This window comes from Pygocentrus nattereri, chromosome 17, assembly GCF_015220715.1.
Source record: "Pygocentrus nattereri isolate fPygNat1 chromosome 17, fPygNat1.pri, whole genome shotgun sequence".
NCBI classification, from domain to species: domain Eukaryota; kingdom Metazoa; phylum Chordata; class Actinopteri; order Characiformes; family Serrasalmidae; genus Pygocentrus; species Pygocentrus nattereri.
Genome location: NC_051227.1, coordinates 24,553,011 through 24,572,196, shown reverse-complemented (window position 1 = coordinate 24,572,196; position 19,186 = coordinate 24,553,011). Strand labels below are relative to the sequence as shown.

At 36.5% G+C, this 19,186-nt stretch overlaps 1 protein-coding gene across 1 annotated transcript; it reads right to left on the bottom strand.

The window, feature by feature from the left end:
* Positions 1–215: 215 nt before the first annotated feature.
* On the bottom strand, positions 216–18,456 carry LOC108415216. Its single transcript, XM_037546790.1, has 26 exons — positions 18,337–18,456; positions 18,055–18,118; positions 17,403–17,786; positions 16,958–17,248; positions 16,470–16,760; positions 15,548–15,922; positions 12,862–13,149; positions 11,523–11,816; positions 10,973–11,344; positions 10,589–10,876; positions 9,001–9,294; positions 8,860–8,898; positions 7,229–7,570; positions 6,076–6,372; positions 5,878–5,998; positions 5,717–5,749; positions 5,407–5,433; positions 5,174–5,221; positions 4,963–5,024; positions 4,835–4,892; positions 4,667–4,708; positions 4,419–4,451; positions 4,264–4,290; positions 4,124–4,153; positions 2,691–2,733; positions 216–2,537 (listed from the first exon to the last, which is right to left on the bottom strand). The coding sequence occupies exons 2-26, from the start codon at positions 18,089–18,091 to the stop codon at positions 2,499–2,501; spliced, it is 4,155 nt and encodes a 1,384-aa protein (XP_037402687.1). The 5' UTR covers positions 18,092–18,118; positions 18,337–18,456; the 3' UTR covers positions 216–2,498.
* Positions 18,457–19,186: the final 730 nt, after the last annotated feature.

Below are 19,186 nucleotides of genomic sequence, written 5' to 3'. Positions count from 1 at the left end.
GCTGGTCGTTGTGTCGTAGTGTTGGTGTTGTTTGCCGTATCCAGCTGTTTGTCATGTCGGAAACTCAATCTGTTCGTGTTGGCTATATGACCCTGGACCGTTACGACCCTGATATTGGATTTGCCCTCAGTAAAAGTCGCTTACCTCCGCACATGCGTCCACTACCTCGCTCCCCGTTACATTATGCAGAAAGGTTGAAATAAGGAGTCAAAAGAATCTGTTTCCAGCTGAAAGACTTTAATAAGTAAGGCATTATAATGTTGACTTTGTTAACTAATAAAAATACAGTGCAGTAAATATTAGAGGTGAGGCTTTAGATGTGGTTAGTTTATACAGTAGTAATATGCAAGGTAAGCAGGAAATTCAAATCATAACTTTAATAACTTTCAAATAATCTTCCTTATAGGAACATTATCTGAAAGAGATAATTGCCATTGTTTAAAATGCAAAAATGCTGCTGAAGCTGTAGAAAAAAGGAAATAAAGTATATATCCTAGTAAATTTTATTAAAACTCCTCTCTTTAACAGCTCAAATTTTTTGTAGGGCCAAAGGCATTAAGCCTGCAGGCAGTGCACACTCTATATGTTTTTAGAATTACTGATGTTCAAAATTATCTGGTGTTAAAATCAGAAAAACTAAGCTAACTGCAGCTATTCCTGACTGAGGCTTTACATAAACTGAGGACTCTATTCACAATTTCTCATACTGCAATCATATAAAATCATACAGAAATAACAAGCTACAATTAATGTCCAAAAGTATCCAGACACCCCCTCTAATGAGTGATTTTAAACTACTTTATGTACTCATTGCTAATACAGGTGAACAACTGCACAAACAGCTTTTATAATCTTTGTAGAAAATCATTTCTAGTAGAATGAGAGGCTGTGGAGCAGCTGTACATGAGCTTAATGTCAGCAAGGCAAATGCCAACCACTGGTAAAAGGTGTGTGGGAGCAATGGAACTAGAGTCTCTCGAGTGATGGAGCCCCACTTAGAACCCTTGGGTTCAGTTGGGGTGGCATTTGTCATTCAGGACTACAACAGTGTGTGAAATGCTAATAAAAACAGAAAGCAGTAAATAGTAAATTCTGTTTGACCTATATTATATTGAAAAAGGTAGAAAAACAATATTTAATATTGTTCAACTTCATTGTTTGAACATTGTTTGAACATTGTTCAACTTCATTGCATTGTTTGATGCCTGCAACACTTTCTAAACGGGTTGGGACAGGAGTACATTTACTACTGTGTTACATAAGCTTTACTTTTAACATTACATTAATCATTTGGGGACTGAAGACACAAACTGATCCAGTTTTAAAAGCGAAACTTCTTCTGTTCTTTTGTTATATGAGTCTTCAGCTGTGCAATCCTACAGAGCCTTTGTTATCATATTTTGAGCTTAATAAGACACATTTTCAGGGACTGGACTGCTGGCCAGTCTAGGACCCTCACTTTCTGATTATGCAGCCATGCTGCTGTAACTCATGCAGAATGTGTTTTGGCACAGTCATGTTGAAATAAGCTTGGATGTCCCTGAAAAAGATGATGTCTGGAAGGCAGCATATGTTGTTCCAAAATGTGCAAGTTATCCACTAATACCCCATCATACCCTGAGAGTCTCTGGCTTTTGAAATGTATGCAAGTAACAATCTGGATGGGTCTTTTCTTCTTTAGGTCTTTTATTTCCACTGTTCACAGTCTTAACTTGCATTTATTGATGCAGCAACCTACAACGTTTATTGAAAGTATTCTTGAGACCATGTAGGGAATAAAATCCTTGCAATCACTAGCTGCGGAACATTCTTTTCAAACACTCACATTTTTTGTTGATGCATTTTTGTCAAAGTGGCAAGCCTTGACCCATCCTTCCTAACAAAGGACTAAGTTTTTCTAGATGCTTCTTCTATATGCAAGCATAACTGCATCACCTGTGTAGTATGTTATTTGAACATTTCACAGTGTTCCTAGACTTAATTTGCCCCTGTTTCAACTTGGTTGCAGGCATCAATTTCAGAATGAGTGTAAATTCATAAAAAACAATGAAGTTGATGAGGTAAAACTTTAAATTTATTGTCTTTGCTTTTCTTTCTGTTCAACTTCAGGTCAAAGTAGATTTATACTTCACTGTGCTCTGATTTTATTTGCATTTATCTACTGTCCCAACATATTGGAATTGTGTTTGTAATCATTCAGCCTCAGTAACTGATCTCACCAATGCTCTTGTGGCAATCAAATCCTCACAGCAATGTGCACAGCAATCTATTGCAAAGCCTTATCAGTAGAGGTCATTCCTGCAGCAAAGGGGAAATAAATTCTCTATTAATACTGAGAAAAAATGCTGCATGAGCAGGTGTCTACAAACTTTTGGACATATTGTAAATCAAATCTTAATTAGGTGCTATGAAATGGATCGTATAGAAGTACAGAACATATATCATTAAAAAGAAAACATGTTGTTGCTTTGTCCTTCATAGAATCTTCGCATCCATCATCATGCATTTCCATTTAAGCTGAAATCTTCATCATAATGCTGTAATGAAAAAAAGAATGAAATACTCAGCTTAACAATATTAAATAGGGAAATAGTTAAAGGGAGTGGTTCAATGTTTATGGTAGTGCTTATATGACTATTAGCAGCTTTGGAAGTTGCATGATAACATCAGTGAATAGAAGATATACTTACAGCCGAACAGCCTCCTCCTGATTTGTTGTAGGATTTTGGGACACTATGGTAATGTTTACAAATAGAAACATAAACAGAGAGAGAGAGATCAAGGGAGAGAGAGAGAGAGAGAGAGAGAGAGAGAGAGAGAGAGAGAGAAAGAGAGAGAGAAATAAGAGAGAAAGATAGCAATGTTCTGCATTGCATTTTGACTTTGACTGAAGAATTAAGTGTTGGTTGGTCTATGTTTTTATCTATGTTGCTTTCTAATGCGATGTATTCTGACAACCATCATTTCATTAATACTTTGAAATGATACTTCTTCAGGTAATAGTATTGAGCCACACCAGTAAAAACATAAGTCATTAAAATAAAAAAATAAAATATACAGAAATATGGGAAATGTATGTTACCTCTATGGTGATGAGAAATATGGTTTGGAGAATTCTGCAGTTCCAGACATGGCACTATGAACACAAAATCATAGATTTATTAAAATTATATTATCTCATAGTAAAAAGCATATGTTCACTATTAAAAAAATATCTCCAAAACAGTAAATTTAAAGAAGAAGACAAAACTACTTTTAATGCAGCATTTCTGTTGGTCCATTTTTACAAAATGTAAAGGAGAGCTGCTGCACTGAAATGATGCAGGGGTCAGGAACCAAGGAACTGGGGCTCAGTGCAATTTGTGGATTTCTCTGCTCTAATACAACAACTAGACTTGGTGTGCTTCAGCAGAAAAATCGCCAAACTCTGCAGAAACCCTGCTGCCCATGACTGGAGATCACTGCAAATAATGTAATCTTTATATCCACATTTATATCTTCTATTTTGTATACAATTTTTTCCCCAGTGTAGTCATGCCCAGTTCCGCCCAGTAGTTACCCTCAAAAAAAAGTTTACTTATGTACATCAGTAGTTTGCTTAGAGTACAAAGCCAATTCCAAAGCAGCAGGTAAAATGTTAATAAAAACAGAAAGCAGCAATTTATAAATTTACTTTGACCTGTTTTTGAACTAAAACTGCACAATGATGTGTAACGTTTTACCTTCTGAACTTTGATTTTTGTAACTTTACACTTCTTCTGAAATTGATGCCTACAGCGTGTTCCAAAACCTCATGAAATGCAGTTTAAGTCTAAGCACTTTGTGAAATGTTCAAAAAACGTTGGTCTGAGAAAATACATTAATTTGTAGCTGATCTGCTGACAGCACTGACATTTCCTTATGACTGATGATTTAAAAGCTTGCCACAGATCCTTAAAGACTTTATTACAGATCACGTTATATATATATTCACTCCGTCACCATTAAAACATTAAATGTATTAGGACTCTGTATTAGGAAATTTTCCATTTATATGATTACATAATACACATTCCATACTAAAGTATTGTGAGTTAATAACACATCCCACCTTAGTCAACTGCTTAAATAATGTATTACTTACTTGTACCCCACTGTCTGATCTGGAACTCTCCTGTGATTACAAATTAATATTCAAATTATTACTATTGGAATTTGGTGGAAATAATTCTAAATAAAAAAGTGCAAGAAGCAAAGTGAACTAAACACACAGATATAAATCACCTGGAAAAGCGACTCCAGATGCTGCGCCTGCTCCCAAAGAAAAAAAACAAACAGTTCATTGTGCTGTAGACTAATTTAATTAGATTTCTTCTTATTACTTATTCTGTGATATGTGCTTTGAATTGATTTAGATATTTGATTTATTCACAGCTTGCCTTTTCTCAGGTTTCGGTGGCCTTTGGGGTGCGCTATAGATGATATCAGCAATGTTACAGCGGCAAACGCATGTAAAACACATATTTGCTAGATGTATATTCGGTTGTAAAGATGAAAAGACCGAGAAAAGCAACACAGAACTACTTACAGCTAAAACTGAGAAATAAATCTACCTAATATTATACGTTATCTAAGTAGTCTGCTAACTGTACTACTCTATTGACTGCTTTACTGACACTTTACTTACTTGCACTCCACCATCAGACCGGCACTGTCTACTGGACCTCTTCTGTGATGACAAAATAATATTAATATTGTTACTGTATTGAATTTTGGCTCCCAAAATTATACATAAACATATAAAAAACTAAAAGAAAGTGCACTCTATATGCACAAGAATGTCAAATATAATCACCTGGAAAAGCGGTTCCAGATGCTCTGTCTACTCTCAAGGGAAAAGGAAGACATATGTACTCACAGTATAAAAATTTGGTTATATTAAAGTTCAATTCAAATTGTTAATTTTTTTAATTATTATCAAACATTTCAATGGAATTGTATTCAAAGCTTGCCTTTTCTCAGGTTTTGGTGGCCGTGCTGGTACACTGTGGATGAAATAAACAACGTTACAGCCTATTTTCAGTGTGAAGTGTAAGTCATAAAAGATTATATAAGAAATATTTCATAGTTGTCTTATGTTTCCACAGAAAAGTAATATTTTGCTGTAGTTGGTGTAATATTCTCAAATAGTTACTTGTTTCTTTTTACAGATGGCAGCCAGCTTGCAGTTCCATCAGCTCTCCTTTAGTAGACATAAAGTAGCAATTTGAATAGATACAAAGTTAATTCTCTTATATCTCCATATACAACTATGGAAAATTGGAATAACCTTATTACTAATACAGTACTTTACCTAAAATACAGTATTTTAGCCAACATTATTTTGCATGATAATAATAAAGATAATAGAGAGTAATTTAATCTAACCTGGATAATTGGGCCCACACTGATCTCCTATTAAAAAATGAAGAACAAATGAAACAAATTAAGCAATGTAGAGAAATATAACATTAATGTTCTCAAACAATTGAATATAAAGTAACTTCCGAGTAGCATAATTAAAGCATTCAAATAACAGTTTTGTAGTTAATGACAAAAAATGGCATTTCATTAAAATTGAATTAAAACAGGAAGTCAGTTTCACTAATTAAAAAGAAAGATGGGACACATTAACTTGCTGTGAATTTAATTCTATGCATAAATCATATGTATAAAAATAAAGTAATATCTTGCTCACCTTTTCTCGGTCCTCTCTCCGTCTGAAGGCATCCTATAATGCAGCAAAGAATATCAGATAAATTAAGGATTTGAATAATAAAAATAATAAAATAATTGTTGGAAGAATAATTCTGCAGCCTAGAGCAAAACTCTTTACTATTTACATACACATAAACTTACCGCCTAGCCCTCTTCTTATAAATGATAGTTCCAGCTATAGCTACACCACAAAGAAGTAAAACTAGGAACAGTGGTGCGAGGATGTAAGGTCCTACGGTCTCCATTCCCAGCCCCTCATATCCTAAAAACAGTGCACTCATTAGTCTTCAGTTGTGCAGTGAACCATCACAGCATTGCACTGTTGTTTTACATACTCACTTTTCAAAGGAAGCTCGACTGAATGCTCTTGTTTCTTTCCTCTCCAGAATGAGGCTGTGCAAATAAGGTCTTCTTCTTTTTCGTAGCCAGTTGGTACGTAAGTAACTGTTGAGGTTGTTTTCCACCGGCCTCCACTTGTCTCTGTGTGGCTCACCACTTTCTTGACAGTTGGAATACTCCAGGTTATAGTTGGGGGGTGTGAGGGGCACGTGTGGGTGACAGAACAGCTAATTGTATACCTCTTGCCTGGCTCCAGCTCTTCAGGAAGATCCGAGATCACAGGCTTGTCAGGAGTTGCTTAATAAAAAAAAAGCGAGGACATTTTTCAAAGCAATGTTAACGGTTTTGTACTCTAGCAGAGACCAACCTTGATTATCAGTGCTAGACCTTCATTTTGGGCCACAAATGTCAAAGGCTGGTCAAAGAATGAGAAAAACACATTGGCTGGCATCCTTATAACATTCCTAACAGTATGTTAGCATGTAGATAATGCTGGTGCAAATTAACAGGTCCATAAAATGGAAAACTGAACTTTTTTGAGACAAAAGATGTGTATGTGGTTAGACGTGTATGTAAACACTGTTGAAGTGTGAAAACATGCAGCTAGTTTCCCATCACATGCAGTCCAAAACTGGAATTGAAGCTGCAAAAACAGCCTATTTTGATTTTAGTACAGTCTACTCAGCCTATAGAGTTTAGCTACACCCAGTCATGTTTAAGTTAAAAGCAGTGTTTCAGCCCAGATTGCATTTGTACAATCAGGGAAATGGTCATTTATATGAATTAGTCTTGAAGGCACAGTAACATAAATATCTGGTTTAATTCTAAAGGTTGGAAAATGGTCATGTATAAATGAATTATCACCATTTTTGGTACATAAACTCCAATATACCACCAAAAGTTTAACAAGTCGTTTCTAGACATGTATTCTCGTTACGAGATCACGCTTTGCCCTGTGAGATTAACAAAAGCCTAGAGTGACCTTTTTTTTTCTCACAAAATAGGTCTCACCCATAGTAAATAAAAATGTGACTGGTTGATTCCACTTTGAATTTTTATCTGTGTTGGTTGTTCATCTAAAGTTTTAATCAAAAAGGTTCTGAAAACACATGCACACATAAATTTTCATTGTATAACAGAGTTATCTTCTCACCTTTCATCACAATGAAAACGCAGCTGTGGTTAAACCTGTACTTGTCGCTACCCTTTTCTGCATGGAAACAAAATGGCCCATTATCATGGGCTTGGACATCATCGATCTCTAAAGTGCAGTTCTGCTCATTTGTGTCCCCCAACAGCTTTGTGCGACCTTTAAAGTTGTCCAGAACGTTGGTCTGTCCAGTATGGTAAACATATTCCCCGTTGTTGGTGTACCACAGGCCACGGAGCCGGGTGACAGGCACGTCTCCGATCTGGAAAGTGCACGGTATCACCACACAGGAGCGGGTCAGGGCACTGATCCTGGACACCACGTTTGCCTCGAAAATGTGCAAAGCTGAAATTGAGTAAAGATATGTCACTGTTATTTGTCAGTGATCAAATGGTTATTGTAAAGTGCATGAACTGCTGCAAACTATTAGTATATTACTTATATTCTGAAACCACTGATGTGTCACTCAATGGTTATATATCTCTGAGGGAACATCCACATAGCTGGGGGTGCAGCACTCACCACTATCATTTGTCATTTCAGAGAAGTTCAATGTCATGTTTGCTCTCCTTCTGCATTATGTTTATGGTCTATCTTTATTAGTTTGAATCTTTTTTGGTTGGTTTTCACTGTTTTGCATAATTTAGAGTCATTTGCACTGCTTTAAAAAAAATATGTTGAATGGACCAATAGAAATGGTCCAAGTCTTCTGAAATTAATTTCCATTAAAAGTAACTTTTTTTTTTTTTAATTCTCATATAAAGCTACCATTTTGGAGGTACAATGTTTTGTCCCAGTAACAATATTAAAGAAAAAAATATTTGTTTGGCTAATTTTAATTGCACAATTAAATGGGTGGCAGCCCCATATTGAAGGAAATTGCTTTGGAATGGGATGTCCAAGAAAGGTGTGATGGTCAGTCGTCCACATACTTTTGGCCATATAGTGTATATTGAAAATTGTCAGACTATACTGTTTATACTCAAAACAGTGAAACAACTGCTCACAGTGTCATGAAAGAAGTTCTTTCTTAAATTTTATTGTCTAAAAATTTGGACAGCCATGTACCTGTGGAAACAACCATACACCGATCAGGCATAACATTATGACCTTATTTCTATGCTCATTGTCCATTTATCAGCTTCACCTACTATGTAGGTGCACTTTGTAGTTCTACAATTACAGATTATAGTCCACCTGTTTCTCTGCACACTTTGTTAGCCCCCTTTTACCCTGATCTTCAGTAGCACTGCTGTGCCTGATCCACTTGTACCAGCACATCACACACTAATACACCACGTCAGTGTTACTGCAATGTTGAGAATGTTCCACCTCCCAAATAATACCTGCTCTGGGTCCATGGGGGTCCTGACCACTGAAGAAGAGGTAAAATGGGGCTAACAAAGTCTGCAGAGAAACAGATGGACTACAGTCTGTAACTGTAGAACTACAAAGTGCACCTATGTAGTAAGTGGAGCTGAAAAATAGACAATAAGCGTAGAAACAAGACACAGCACTGATCACTGATAATAATGTTATGTCTGATCAGTGTATATGAAGGAGCAGGAGTGCACTGTGTTACTCAGATGTTCATAATAAAGCTTTTATGCAGAGAAAAGAAAAGAAAAACCTACTGTCATTCTCAAATGGATCCACTATTTTGGGAACAAACTCTGGAGAAGAATAGAAATAAGACATGATATATGAAGAGGTAATGCACACTGTAGGCAAATTCATTGTGAATGTTTAGCTTTAAGTATGCAGTTTTTACTTACTTTGAACATATAAAACCACAGAAGCTGTGATTTCTCCATGAGGAAATTTTGCAGTGCAGGTGAGCTTCTTTCCATGATCCTCCATTGATGCTAAAAATAATACATTTGAATTGGTGACCCAGCCAGATCCTCGGTTTTGTTTAGTCTTCACAGTCTCGGGCATGTTTTCATAGTTCCAGGTGATATCTGGAGTTTGTTTTTTACAAGAATGGAAAACTTCACAGGTAAAGTTTTTTGCGACTCCCTCTGTGACATCAGCCAGCTCTGGCTCAATCATTATATCTTTGTGGATACCTGAAACATCAGTGTAGGAGAGAGAATTGAGCAGAACTATACATGCAAGCAGACCCAAAGTCAAACTGCAGCCCTGATAAAAAAGAGTGGAAAGAACTTACACTAAAAAATGGAACAAGGAGGAAGTTGATCAGAAATTATTTGGACTGATGAAATATATCGCTTTGGTTTATTTAAACAAAAGAAGTGATAATACAAAAAAGCACCTGTATTAAATTGAAAAATATACAAATGTTCATTCAGGAAATATTTAGGAAATATTTTGTTTCCATTTTTAGTAAGTTTTATATGGTGTTATGGCTCTGAAGAGCAGCAGAATGACCCCCTTAGGATGCAGAGCAGGCATCAATTACAGCAAATGCAACCCTGATTAAGACAGACACAGCGTGATGGAGGAATCAGGGTGGAGGCGGACTGTGAAATGGCTGCAGAGGATTTGGCGAGAAAGGGCAGGTTAGTGCAGCTTAAATAAACACCCTAATGAATTTAGCCAGTAGTATGTATCACAGGCAATCATCTGAGTCATCAGATGATTTAGATCAGCTAATAACTGTTGGTGACCTGAGATTGGGGCCTGAAACACATGGTTTTTCATTTGACAGTAGCATTTTCATATACAGTACTGTGCAAGAGTCAGAGACCAACTTTTGTTTGGATAATTTCCAATAAAACCAGTTATTATATCACTGCTATCAGAAAAAAAACTTATATCTCCACTTTTGTCATATTCAGGTTTTGACATAATTCACGAATACCTGTTGCTCTTCACATTGTGTGTAAATGATGAATGGACCAGAAGAAATGGACCAAAATGAAAACACTCTGGTTACACAGACTTACACTTAAAGTAAAGTATTTTCTTCTCCTGTAAAGTAATTCTGAAGATGCGAGGTTTTGATCCAACAGCAACGATATACAAATTGTTTACTTTTCATAAGACATTTCTTGATGTGTTTAGATATAACATCATCAGCTTTCAATGACAGGGAAGGGAAAGTCAACCCGCATATCAAACAAGAAAGCTGCTGGTGTCTCAGAACAATAAGCCAGCAACCCAAAGCCACCTCTTCCTTTGTTGAGGCGTTTTCTGTTAAATATACATGTTTTACTGTTTCTTGTTTTTTGCTGTTTGAATAACTTCTTGTTTTAACTAATAAATATTTTAAATGGTTAAATCAATGAAGGCTGGTCTGTGACTTCTACACAATACTGCATTTTTACAGTGAAGGTTCAATACATTTTCCAAGGTCTGTATCTGCTGCTGTTAACTTCAACTTTTTGGATTATTACTTACATTGAGCATTGAGGTTGATCGACGCTTCTGATGTCTGCCCACCTGGGAATGTAGCTTTGCATGTAACAGTTTGCTCATCTTCTTTAATTACAAAAGTGTGTTGTTTGGTGATCACCCAGACTCCATCCTGCCCTGGAACATGTGCAGTGGTGTCAGTATGGAGAGCTTCACCCATGCTCAGTGTTGGAGGACTGGGTGGACAGGTATGACATACACTGCAGGACACTGTGATTTGCTCTCCCACTCGGGGAACACCAAGGATGCTGAGCTCTGGTTTATCAGCTTGTTCTGTCAGAAGGAAGCAGAAGGGAATTTAGGAATTCAGTCATTAATCATTAATGAAAAGAGTCTGTATTAGCGAGACTTTTCTTAAACACTGTTGACCTGTTACTTGAAGTTCCACAAAATTGTCATAGTTTTCTTTGTGGAATGATTCAACTGGATTTTGATCCATCCAGGGATACAGTTTCTCTTCATTTTGTGGCATTATTAGTGGGTTAATCTTCAAACTGCAGTTTCCCGCACTGGACGATCCATATAACTCTGTCTTCCCCCAGATCTTACTAGTGACACCGCGGCCGTCTTCATCATACACTAAAGGATACTGTTTAGTGGAGAGCTCATACCATCTCACCCTGACTTTGCTGGGCCATGTGGTTTTGAAGTCAAAGCTACAGGGAATGACCAGACAGGAGCCTTGAAGACCTTTAATCTTGCTTGGCATTGAGTACGTCCAGTCCAGTGAGGACATTCCTCCTTTATTAAGGAGCAAAAAAATTATGAGTGCCGAATGCAACATTATATTAATAAATACTAATAAATACAATATAATATTGAAATTATTCCTATTGAAGAATACAGTATTCACACTGAAATGTGAGCTAGAAGCACTGGCTTGCTGGGTTTGTAATCTGAAAGATGGAAGTAAACTTACTCTTTACTGTTAAAACAACAGAATCTGAAGACTCTTCCTGTGAAGTCTGAGCTGTGCATGTCAATGACTTTCCATGATCATCCTTCACTGCTCTGAATTTTAATGTTGAAACTGTTTCCCAGGTGGTGGAGTTAAACTTTTGAGTTTGAACTGAAACCGGCATGTTTTGATAGTTCCAGCTGAGTGTTGGTTTCTGTTTTTGGCATGTGTGATGCACAGTACAAGTAAAGGTCTTCTCAATTCCCTCCATGACATCATCTTGTGTTGGACTTATTTTGGGCTTCTCAAAAGCACCTAAAGGAAAAAAAATCAGAAATCACAAATTAGGATAACTGAATATCCTTAAAGACTATAAGGAATAAATAAATGGCTCTCAAACTGAAGCATAACTATAATAAACAGAGTCCCACACATATTCAAACTTTTTCCCTGAGAAGCCACCTTCCCTTTTGATTTTTTTTAAGGATCAACCCTAAGAAACAACCAGTTAACAACAATAATCAGTCTTATAGCTGATATATGTAAATTAGCTCTGTTTTGATGGGATGCCCTGTTTTGTGCTTCATTCAAAAAACAGGTCAGTCTGAGAGACATCTTATGATTTCATTGTGAAAGTTGAATAGGTTCTGTATGTTGAATATGTGGAGATGAAGTGATGATTTTTGTGACCTCACAGAAACAATATATTCGAAATGGGCTGTTTTTTGCAGTTTAGTTTTATGAACTGTGTTGGGGAAGAAGGGACTGGGGTGCCTTTTTCCCTAATGCAGCATTTTAAATAAATCCTAACTGTGTTTGTTGCACTGGATGCTCTAAAATGTCACCCTCTCAGACTGGAATGCAGTGCTTATTTCACTTGCACATACATGCACTGTGCAAAACTATATTAAAATATTGATAAGCCACAATTGTGCTGAGCTCATTAACACAACAGGGCCATATTGATATTTTGAACAGCACTGGTAATGATACAGTCATTTAAATATTTAGGTTTTGATAATTTTAATAATTTTCTGTAAATCATCATGTCTGGCTGGTTGAGTAAGTGGATTACAAGTAGGGATTTTTGTTATGAAGAACAGTATATCGCTGCTGCTGGAAGAAAATGTTTTTCAGTTTTTGGTACAATTGTAAAATGCCTGTTGTTCTTTACATGGTGTGTAAATTTTATGAAGAATGGACACAAAGAAATGACCCAACATGACGTTGGTTCCACTGACTTACTTTAAAAGTAATGTAGGTTTTTCCTTTTCCTGTCAAGTTGTCATTTTGGAGATACAAAGTTTTCTTCCAACAACTATAACATAGTTATAACAGCAATATACTGTATGAGACTCACATGAGGGGTGGAGCCTGACTTCAGTCACAGCAGTCTGTCCACTTGGGTAACTAACAGTGCAAGTAACAGAAACATCATCCTCCTGGAGGTTCCATGTAATTTCTTTGGTTATCTTCCATTTGCCTTCATTTAGGGGTGTGTGCAGCAAACGTTCAGTTACATGGGAGATACTGAAGCTCAGTGTTGGAGGTGTTGGAGGACAGGTGTGCATCACACTGCAGGACAAGGTGATCGGCTCACCGACCTGCTCACTGCCAATAATATCCACCTTTGGTTTCTCAATAATGTCTAGAAAGGTAAACATGTTTATTAGTGAGTAATAAAAATTCACAAGCGCTACTGATGTGATACTAAAGTAACAATAACCCAACTGTAAGACTGCAAATTACAAAAATGAATTTATACATGAAGAAATTTTTGGAAAGGGAGAAATGACTGTCAACTAGACATCATTAAAAGATGTTTTTTTAATCCTTCAATGCAAATTTCATACTTAAGTACTACATCTGCGAACATAAAATCTAAGTAGTAAATCCTAAAGGTATAAACCTTTTTCTAATTAAGCTGTGTCAAGTAATCTGCATATCACCTTGTTACCCTGAACCCTACACTTTCAGTAGAAATACTATAGTAAATACATGATCTAGGTACTTTTGGAGTTATGAATTACTCTTGATATTTACTGGGACACTAAGTCTATGAAGTGCAATTCAAACCTCAGCCAGATGGTGTCAGTGTAAGATGGACCAAGTAGTAACTTCTAACATTCCTTGCCCAGTTACAAGTTTGCTCTTAGCTCTCACAGTTATGGTACTGCAAGTACAGAAACACACAGTTCTATACTTTTGCAACAGTGGTACTGTTGTTATCTGATTTATGTTCTTCTCCATTTTTTTCTGCCACATTTTTGTCCACTACGTTTTGGAGTCCAGAATGTTCTAATTAGGTAATTTTTCTTCTTTATTGTGTAAATAAAATCATACAGATGCATAAGTGATGCCAAAGAAGTATATCATCACACAGCATTTAAATAAAGAATACATGCAATTCATTGAAACCATCTCAGCAAATTAAAGTAAAGCCTTTAATTTTATGATAATAAAACAGACAAAAGAATTTAGAAAATATCAACACATACACAAATTTAACACACATACACTAACGCAGGAAAGCCCATCAGTCATTTATAAATCAATCATCAAAAAGCTGATTATAACAGTTTAGTTCACCGTATAGTAACAATTTGTTATACCACAGCAACTACCCAACAATGCCTTAGCAACCATTTAAAACTATGCTATAGCAAACACCTAGTAAAACCGTAGCAACCACATTGGATGCCATAGAAACCATTAACATTATCCTAGTAGCCACTGAAAATACAATAGCGACCACCAGAGCAACAACCTAGCAACTATCTAGCAACACCATAGTAACTACCAGGAATGCTATAGCAACCATCTCACAAGAGAGGGGAGTTGCTTAAGCTGTGTAATCATTATTTTCAGAAAATGCATGTTTTTAGTTTAAACTCAAATGACGATCGTCTAAATTGAACTACTGATGTATGTAGCATCACTTGGCAATTGTGTGACAGGTTTTATGTTCTGACTCTGCAATGATAAAGCTGCACAACTCACATGTGCAAAAATGGTTTTCATATGTACCAAGGAGCTGACCTATTGACCCCTAACACTGCCACCAAAAACAAGTAAGCAAGCAAGCAAGCAAAATTTATTTATATAGCGCTTTTTACAACAGGTAAATAATAAGTCAGTGCACCATTCACCAGAAATACATTTTATGTCCAAATACCACTTATAACTACTGAATTTATCTGTTTTAAAGTGCGTCCATTGCTAAAACAGGTATTCAATTGATCACAACAGTTTTTTTTTTTTCAAAGGAAAGCATTGGCAATAAAATGTGATGTACTGGAGTAGCTGCACATGATTCTAAGGTCATTTTTCCCAGTGCCAAGCATCAGCTATAGGAGTGTAAAGATCCCCAACATTGGGCTGTGAAGCAGTGGGACTGTGTTGTCTGGGTTGATGGAGATCCAGGCTGAGCTTGAGTGGAGTTTCTGATCTAGAACTAACAGTCCAGCATCAGTATCTGACCTCTCTAATGCTTTTGTTTCAGTGAAATACTTGTTTTAAGATTTTTAGTTCATGCTTTCCTTATAAATCAAACATTTTAATGGCATAAACTTTAAATGTAATATTTCACTTCTTTTAACTGCTTCCCTGAGGTGTGAATAATTTCACTAATACTGTAATAACCATGGTGACTTAATTTACATATGCTTTTGTACTGTTATTGTATTGACTGACTGGTACATTTACACTTGCTCTTACTAAACTGCTTAGATTACAAAGACTGACTTCAGGTATTACTTTAGTCCCCAGTTTAACAGAAGCAATGTTTTAGTAAAGGTAAGGAGTTTAATGTAGGTACCATTTAACAGAATTGATATATCACTGCAGTTCATAAAACATAAAATTTATTACAGGAGAATGACGCCGCCACACACTGATAACATGGAACAGAGGACACTAAATACAAGCTGAGGTTTACACTATGCAGTATGATAACATAATAATGACAATTGATTTTAACAACATATCAGATTTGTAATGACAATAAGCATACATAATACAACAACCAGTAAAGGCTGAGGTCTTACCTGTTACTTCAAGGACAATCGTTACTTCAAGGTAATTTTCTCTGTGGTAAGTTTCAATAGCCTTTGGATCCATCCATGGATACAGTCTCTCCTGGTTATGCTGCAGTTCAAGATGCTGGATCTTCAAGCTACAGTTTCCCTCATATGGAGATCCGTACAAGCTCGTCTTCCCTCTGAACTTGGGGATGACTTTCTGTGTTGATTGATCGTACACTAAAGGATACTGTGTTTCAGAGAATTCATACCATTTCACATTGACATTACTGGGCTTGGAGGATTTGAAGTCAAAACTGCAGGGAATGACCACACATGAGCCCCGGACCCCTCTGATCGCATTAGGTATGGAGAAGGTCCAGTCACGGGAGAACATTGACCCTTTAAAGAAAATGGTACAGTAATGTTTATAGTGCAGTAAGTGTCCACCTTTCAGCCCCAAAATGTACAGATTCTGTGTAAACACTGTGACCGACTGCAACCTGATGCTCTTTGATGGTTACATGAGACTTTATGCAAAATAAATAAAGCATTTATTTATGCTGATGCTTGTGGGATGGCAGGCCATTGTATATGTAGCTTAAAAGAAAAGACGTGGTGGGTTTGATTTAAAAATAATTCTCCAGCTAGTGCCAGTGCCACCTAATTTTTACACTCTTCAGCTTGAGTATGCACAAGATTTGAGGAAAGACAGTCAACCAGTAGTATCCAAAATCATGACCTCAGCGCTAGAACTTCAGACCCACATTTTCAGACTTGTACTTCCAGCTGTCTTATAAGTATACCTCTAGTGGTACATTTTAGAATAGCAGCCAATGGCTATATATCTATTTATGCAAAGTATAATTAACAACACATGTAGCATAAATACATCAAAAGAAACACAAGAGAATCAGTAAAAACAGAGAACCTAAGGGTTTTTACTTACGCTTCACTTTTAAAGTAATTCTCTCTGTTTGAACACTTCCTTTAAATTCTACCCGGCAGGTAAAGACTTTCCCATGGTCAGTAGCCCTTGCAGTGAATTTTAGTGTTGATCTAGCTTCCTGTTGTGCTCCTGGTACAAAAGACATGCTGCCAGGTAACTGTCCACCATTCCAAGTGATGTAAGGTCGATCTCCGGGGCACTTGTACATAACCGAGCAAACGATGTCTGTTTCCACTCCCTCAAGAAACTCTGTGCTGGAATCAGGTGTAATCTGGGGTGTGTAAATGGGACCTGTTGATAAGAAAGATAAAATCTGACATTAAAACATCCACAATGCAATACTATGAATCTGATTTCATGACTCATGTGTTCCTGAACATTGAGAAGGAACAAGTGAGACAGCATGTCTTGATGTTTCTTGATTTTCCAGGGTCAACCCAATTCATTTCTCTATTATTCAGAAACATCGAAAACTAAATGTCTCTTACATGTTGCAGTGAGTATTCTAGTAGCTGAAGCTGAGAGGCCACCAGGATGTCTGACCACACAGTCAACTCTGTACTTATCAGACTTAACAATCCCTGTACGTTTCAGTGTGATTTTCCAGATGCCACTTCCAATGTCTGTGTGTTCTGGTCTGCCATCACGTCCTTCTATCCCACTCAGAGTCAGAGTGGGATTTCTGTCAGGGCAGGTGTGGTATGTGCTGCACTGAACAGTGATAGTTTCCCCAATTCGGTTTCCTCCATAAATGTCAATGCTGGGTGCTTTTGCTGATGCTGTAACAGGCAAAAGAACATTAGAGAATATCAGCACTGAATTAGGGAAACAAAAGACATTATATCTGAGACATTGTTACAACACAGTTCACTTATGCTGAAAAAAGTGCACCAATGATTTATGAAAAGCAAAGTGAGAAGATCAAATACTTACTTTCAATATAAATTGTACTGGTCACATCAAAGAATCTGTAAGTACTGCGTCCAACATTTTCTGGGTCTATCCAGGCATAAAGTTTTTCTCCATGGTGGGATTGATCAAGGTCCTTAATCAGCAGGCTGCAGTCAGTTGGGAGTCGGTTTTCTTTTAAACTGGTTTTTCCTCTGAACTTGCCAATCACTGATCCAGGCTGCCAACTATCATACACTGAAGGGTATCCATGACTAACATACTGATACCACACGACTCGATAAGGGTTTTTAGGTGGATATAATCTGTAGGAGTAACTACATGGTATAACCAAGCAGGAACCGTATAGGCCTTTAATGCTCCCTGGCATTGTTACTGACCATGTCCAAGTACCACTAAACAGGATGCCTGTGTGCCAGAAATAACAAAAGTTTTTAAAGAGGGAATTATTACTAAACTGAACATTCTATATTTTATATCTTTTCCTTTATATTTTAAATGTTTAATTTTTTTTACTGTAGAAACTGCTGTTGTGACTAAAAAGGTTCTAATATAGCTTTTTAAAATATTGTCAATAAAATTATAGACCTCTGCCTGTTAAAGTAGATAAATGTAAGTGTTACTGTGAATAACAATTTTTATTTGCATAAAGAGTGTAAATAAAAACACAGTGTACCATGAAAAATCACGTGCAGCAGCAGAAGTCTTGCCATGTTCTCGGCTGCAGATAAATCAAAATTCTGACAACAGGACAGATATTTTACTGGTTAATATATGAATATGAATAACTATGGATAAGTTTAGTTCATTCCAAGATTCATTATATTGTGATGACACCACAATAAATACACTGTATACTACCACTTTCAGTTCTTATTTTTATTATTATATATTCATCCAGCTTAAATTAACAATTTTCAAAGGCTATAATCTCTGTGTAACTGAAATGTTAACTTACAAGGCCACAACTGCAGTGGAGACCGTTTCAAATGCAGTGCAGGGCTGTTAAATTCACTTTATTAGAATAATACTGTAAATAAATAAAAGTTTCAAATTACTAGTAATTCTTCTGGCAATACTGAACAATCTATTCTATATAGTTTTAAAGTAGTTAAATAATTAATTAGATAAAACATGAAATCTTGATTAAAAAGTCATCTGATATTAAAATAATAATCTATTTTTAAATATCTTACCTTCCTCTTTAGAAAATCAGACACAAACTGCAACTCAGGAAAAACAACACTATTAATATCCATAAATTCTCGCTGCTTAGATTAGTTTTTTTTTTTTTTCATTAGTTAGTAAAAACGTTATATAGCACTCAGTGTAATGACAAAGATGACAGAACTGGACCATCAGAGCGCTGCCGTACTTAGAATGTGCTCTTAGACCAAGCCCCTTCCTTCCTAATTTAACTACTTTTAGTATGACATCTGTGATGCGCCTGAAAAACTTTCATTACAAGGAAACATCACACTGAACCACAGTACGCTTTGTGCTCTGTTTTCTGGTTTTCTACTGTGGTTATTGAATCGTTCTTTTGCAATAGAATTTCTTAATGTGATTAACCTGATGGGCAGGAATTTCACAGAGGGTCTACTCTCACTTAAGTGGTCTCCTGACTAGTCACTGTTGGCTCAGGCTGGTCACAGACAACCGTCTAATGTGAAAATCAATGCTGAAAACGTTATAGACAGAATTCCAATCTAAATGCTGACTTTGTGTCAATATGTGATGAGAAAGCCAGTTCATCATGAGTATGATCACCAGTATGAAGTACAAGAGCTGATGCAAATACTGAACAG

Bases quoted from the DNA above. Each gene is read 5' to 3' on its own strand.
- LOC108415216 (XM_037546790.1), bottom strand. From the start codon at position 18,091: ATGGCAAGACTTCTGCTGCTGCACGTGATTTTTCATG. The intron at 9,295-10,588 runs GTAAGTAATAAT...CTGATGTTTCAG, and splicing joins GATCAACCTCAATGCTCAAT to GTATCCACAAAGATATAATG. The intron at 4,709-4,834 runs GTGATTATATTT...TTGTCATCACAG, and splicing joins ATCTGGAACCGCTTTTCCAG to AAGAGGTCCAGTAGACAGTG.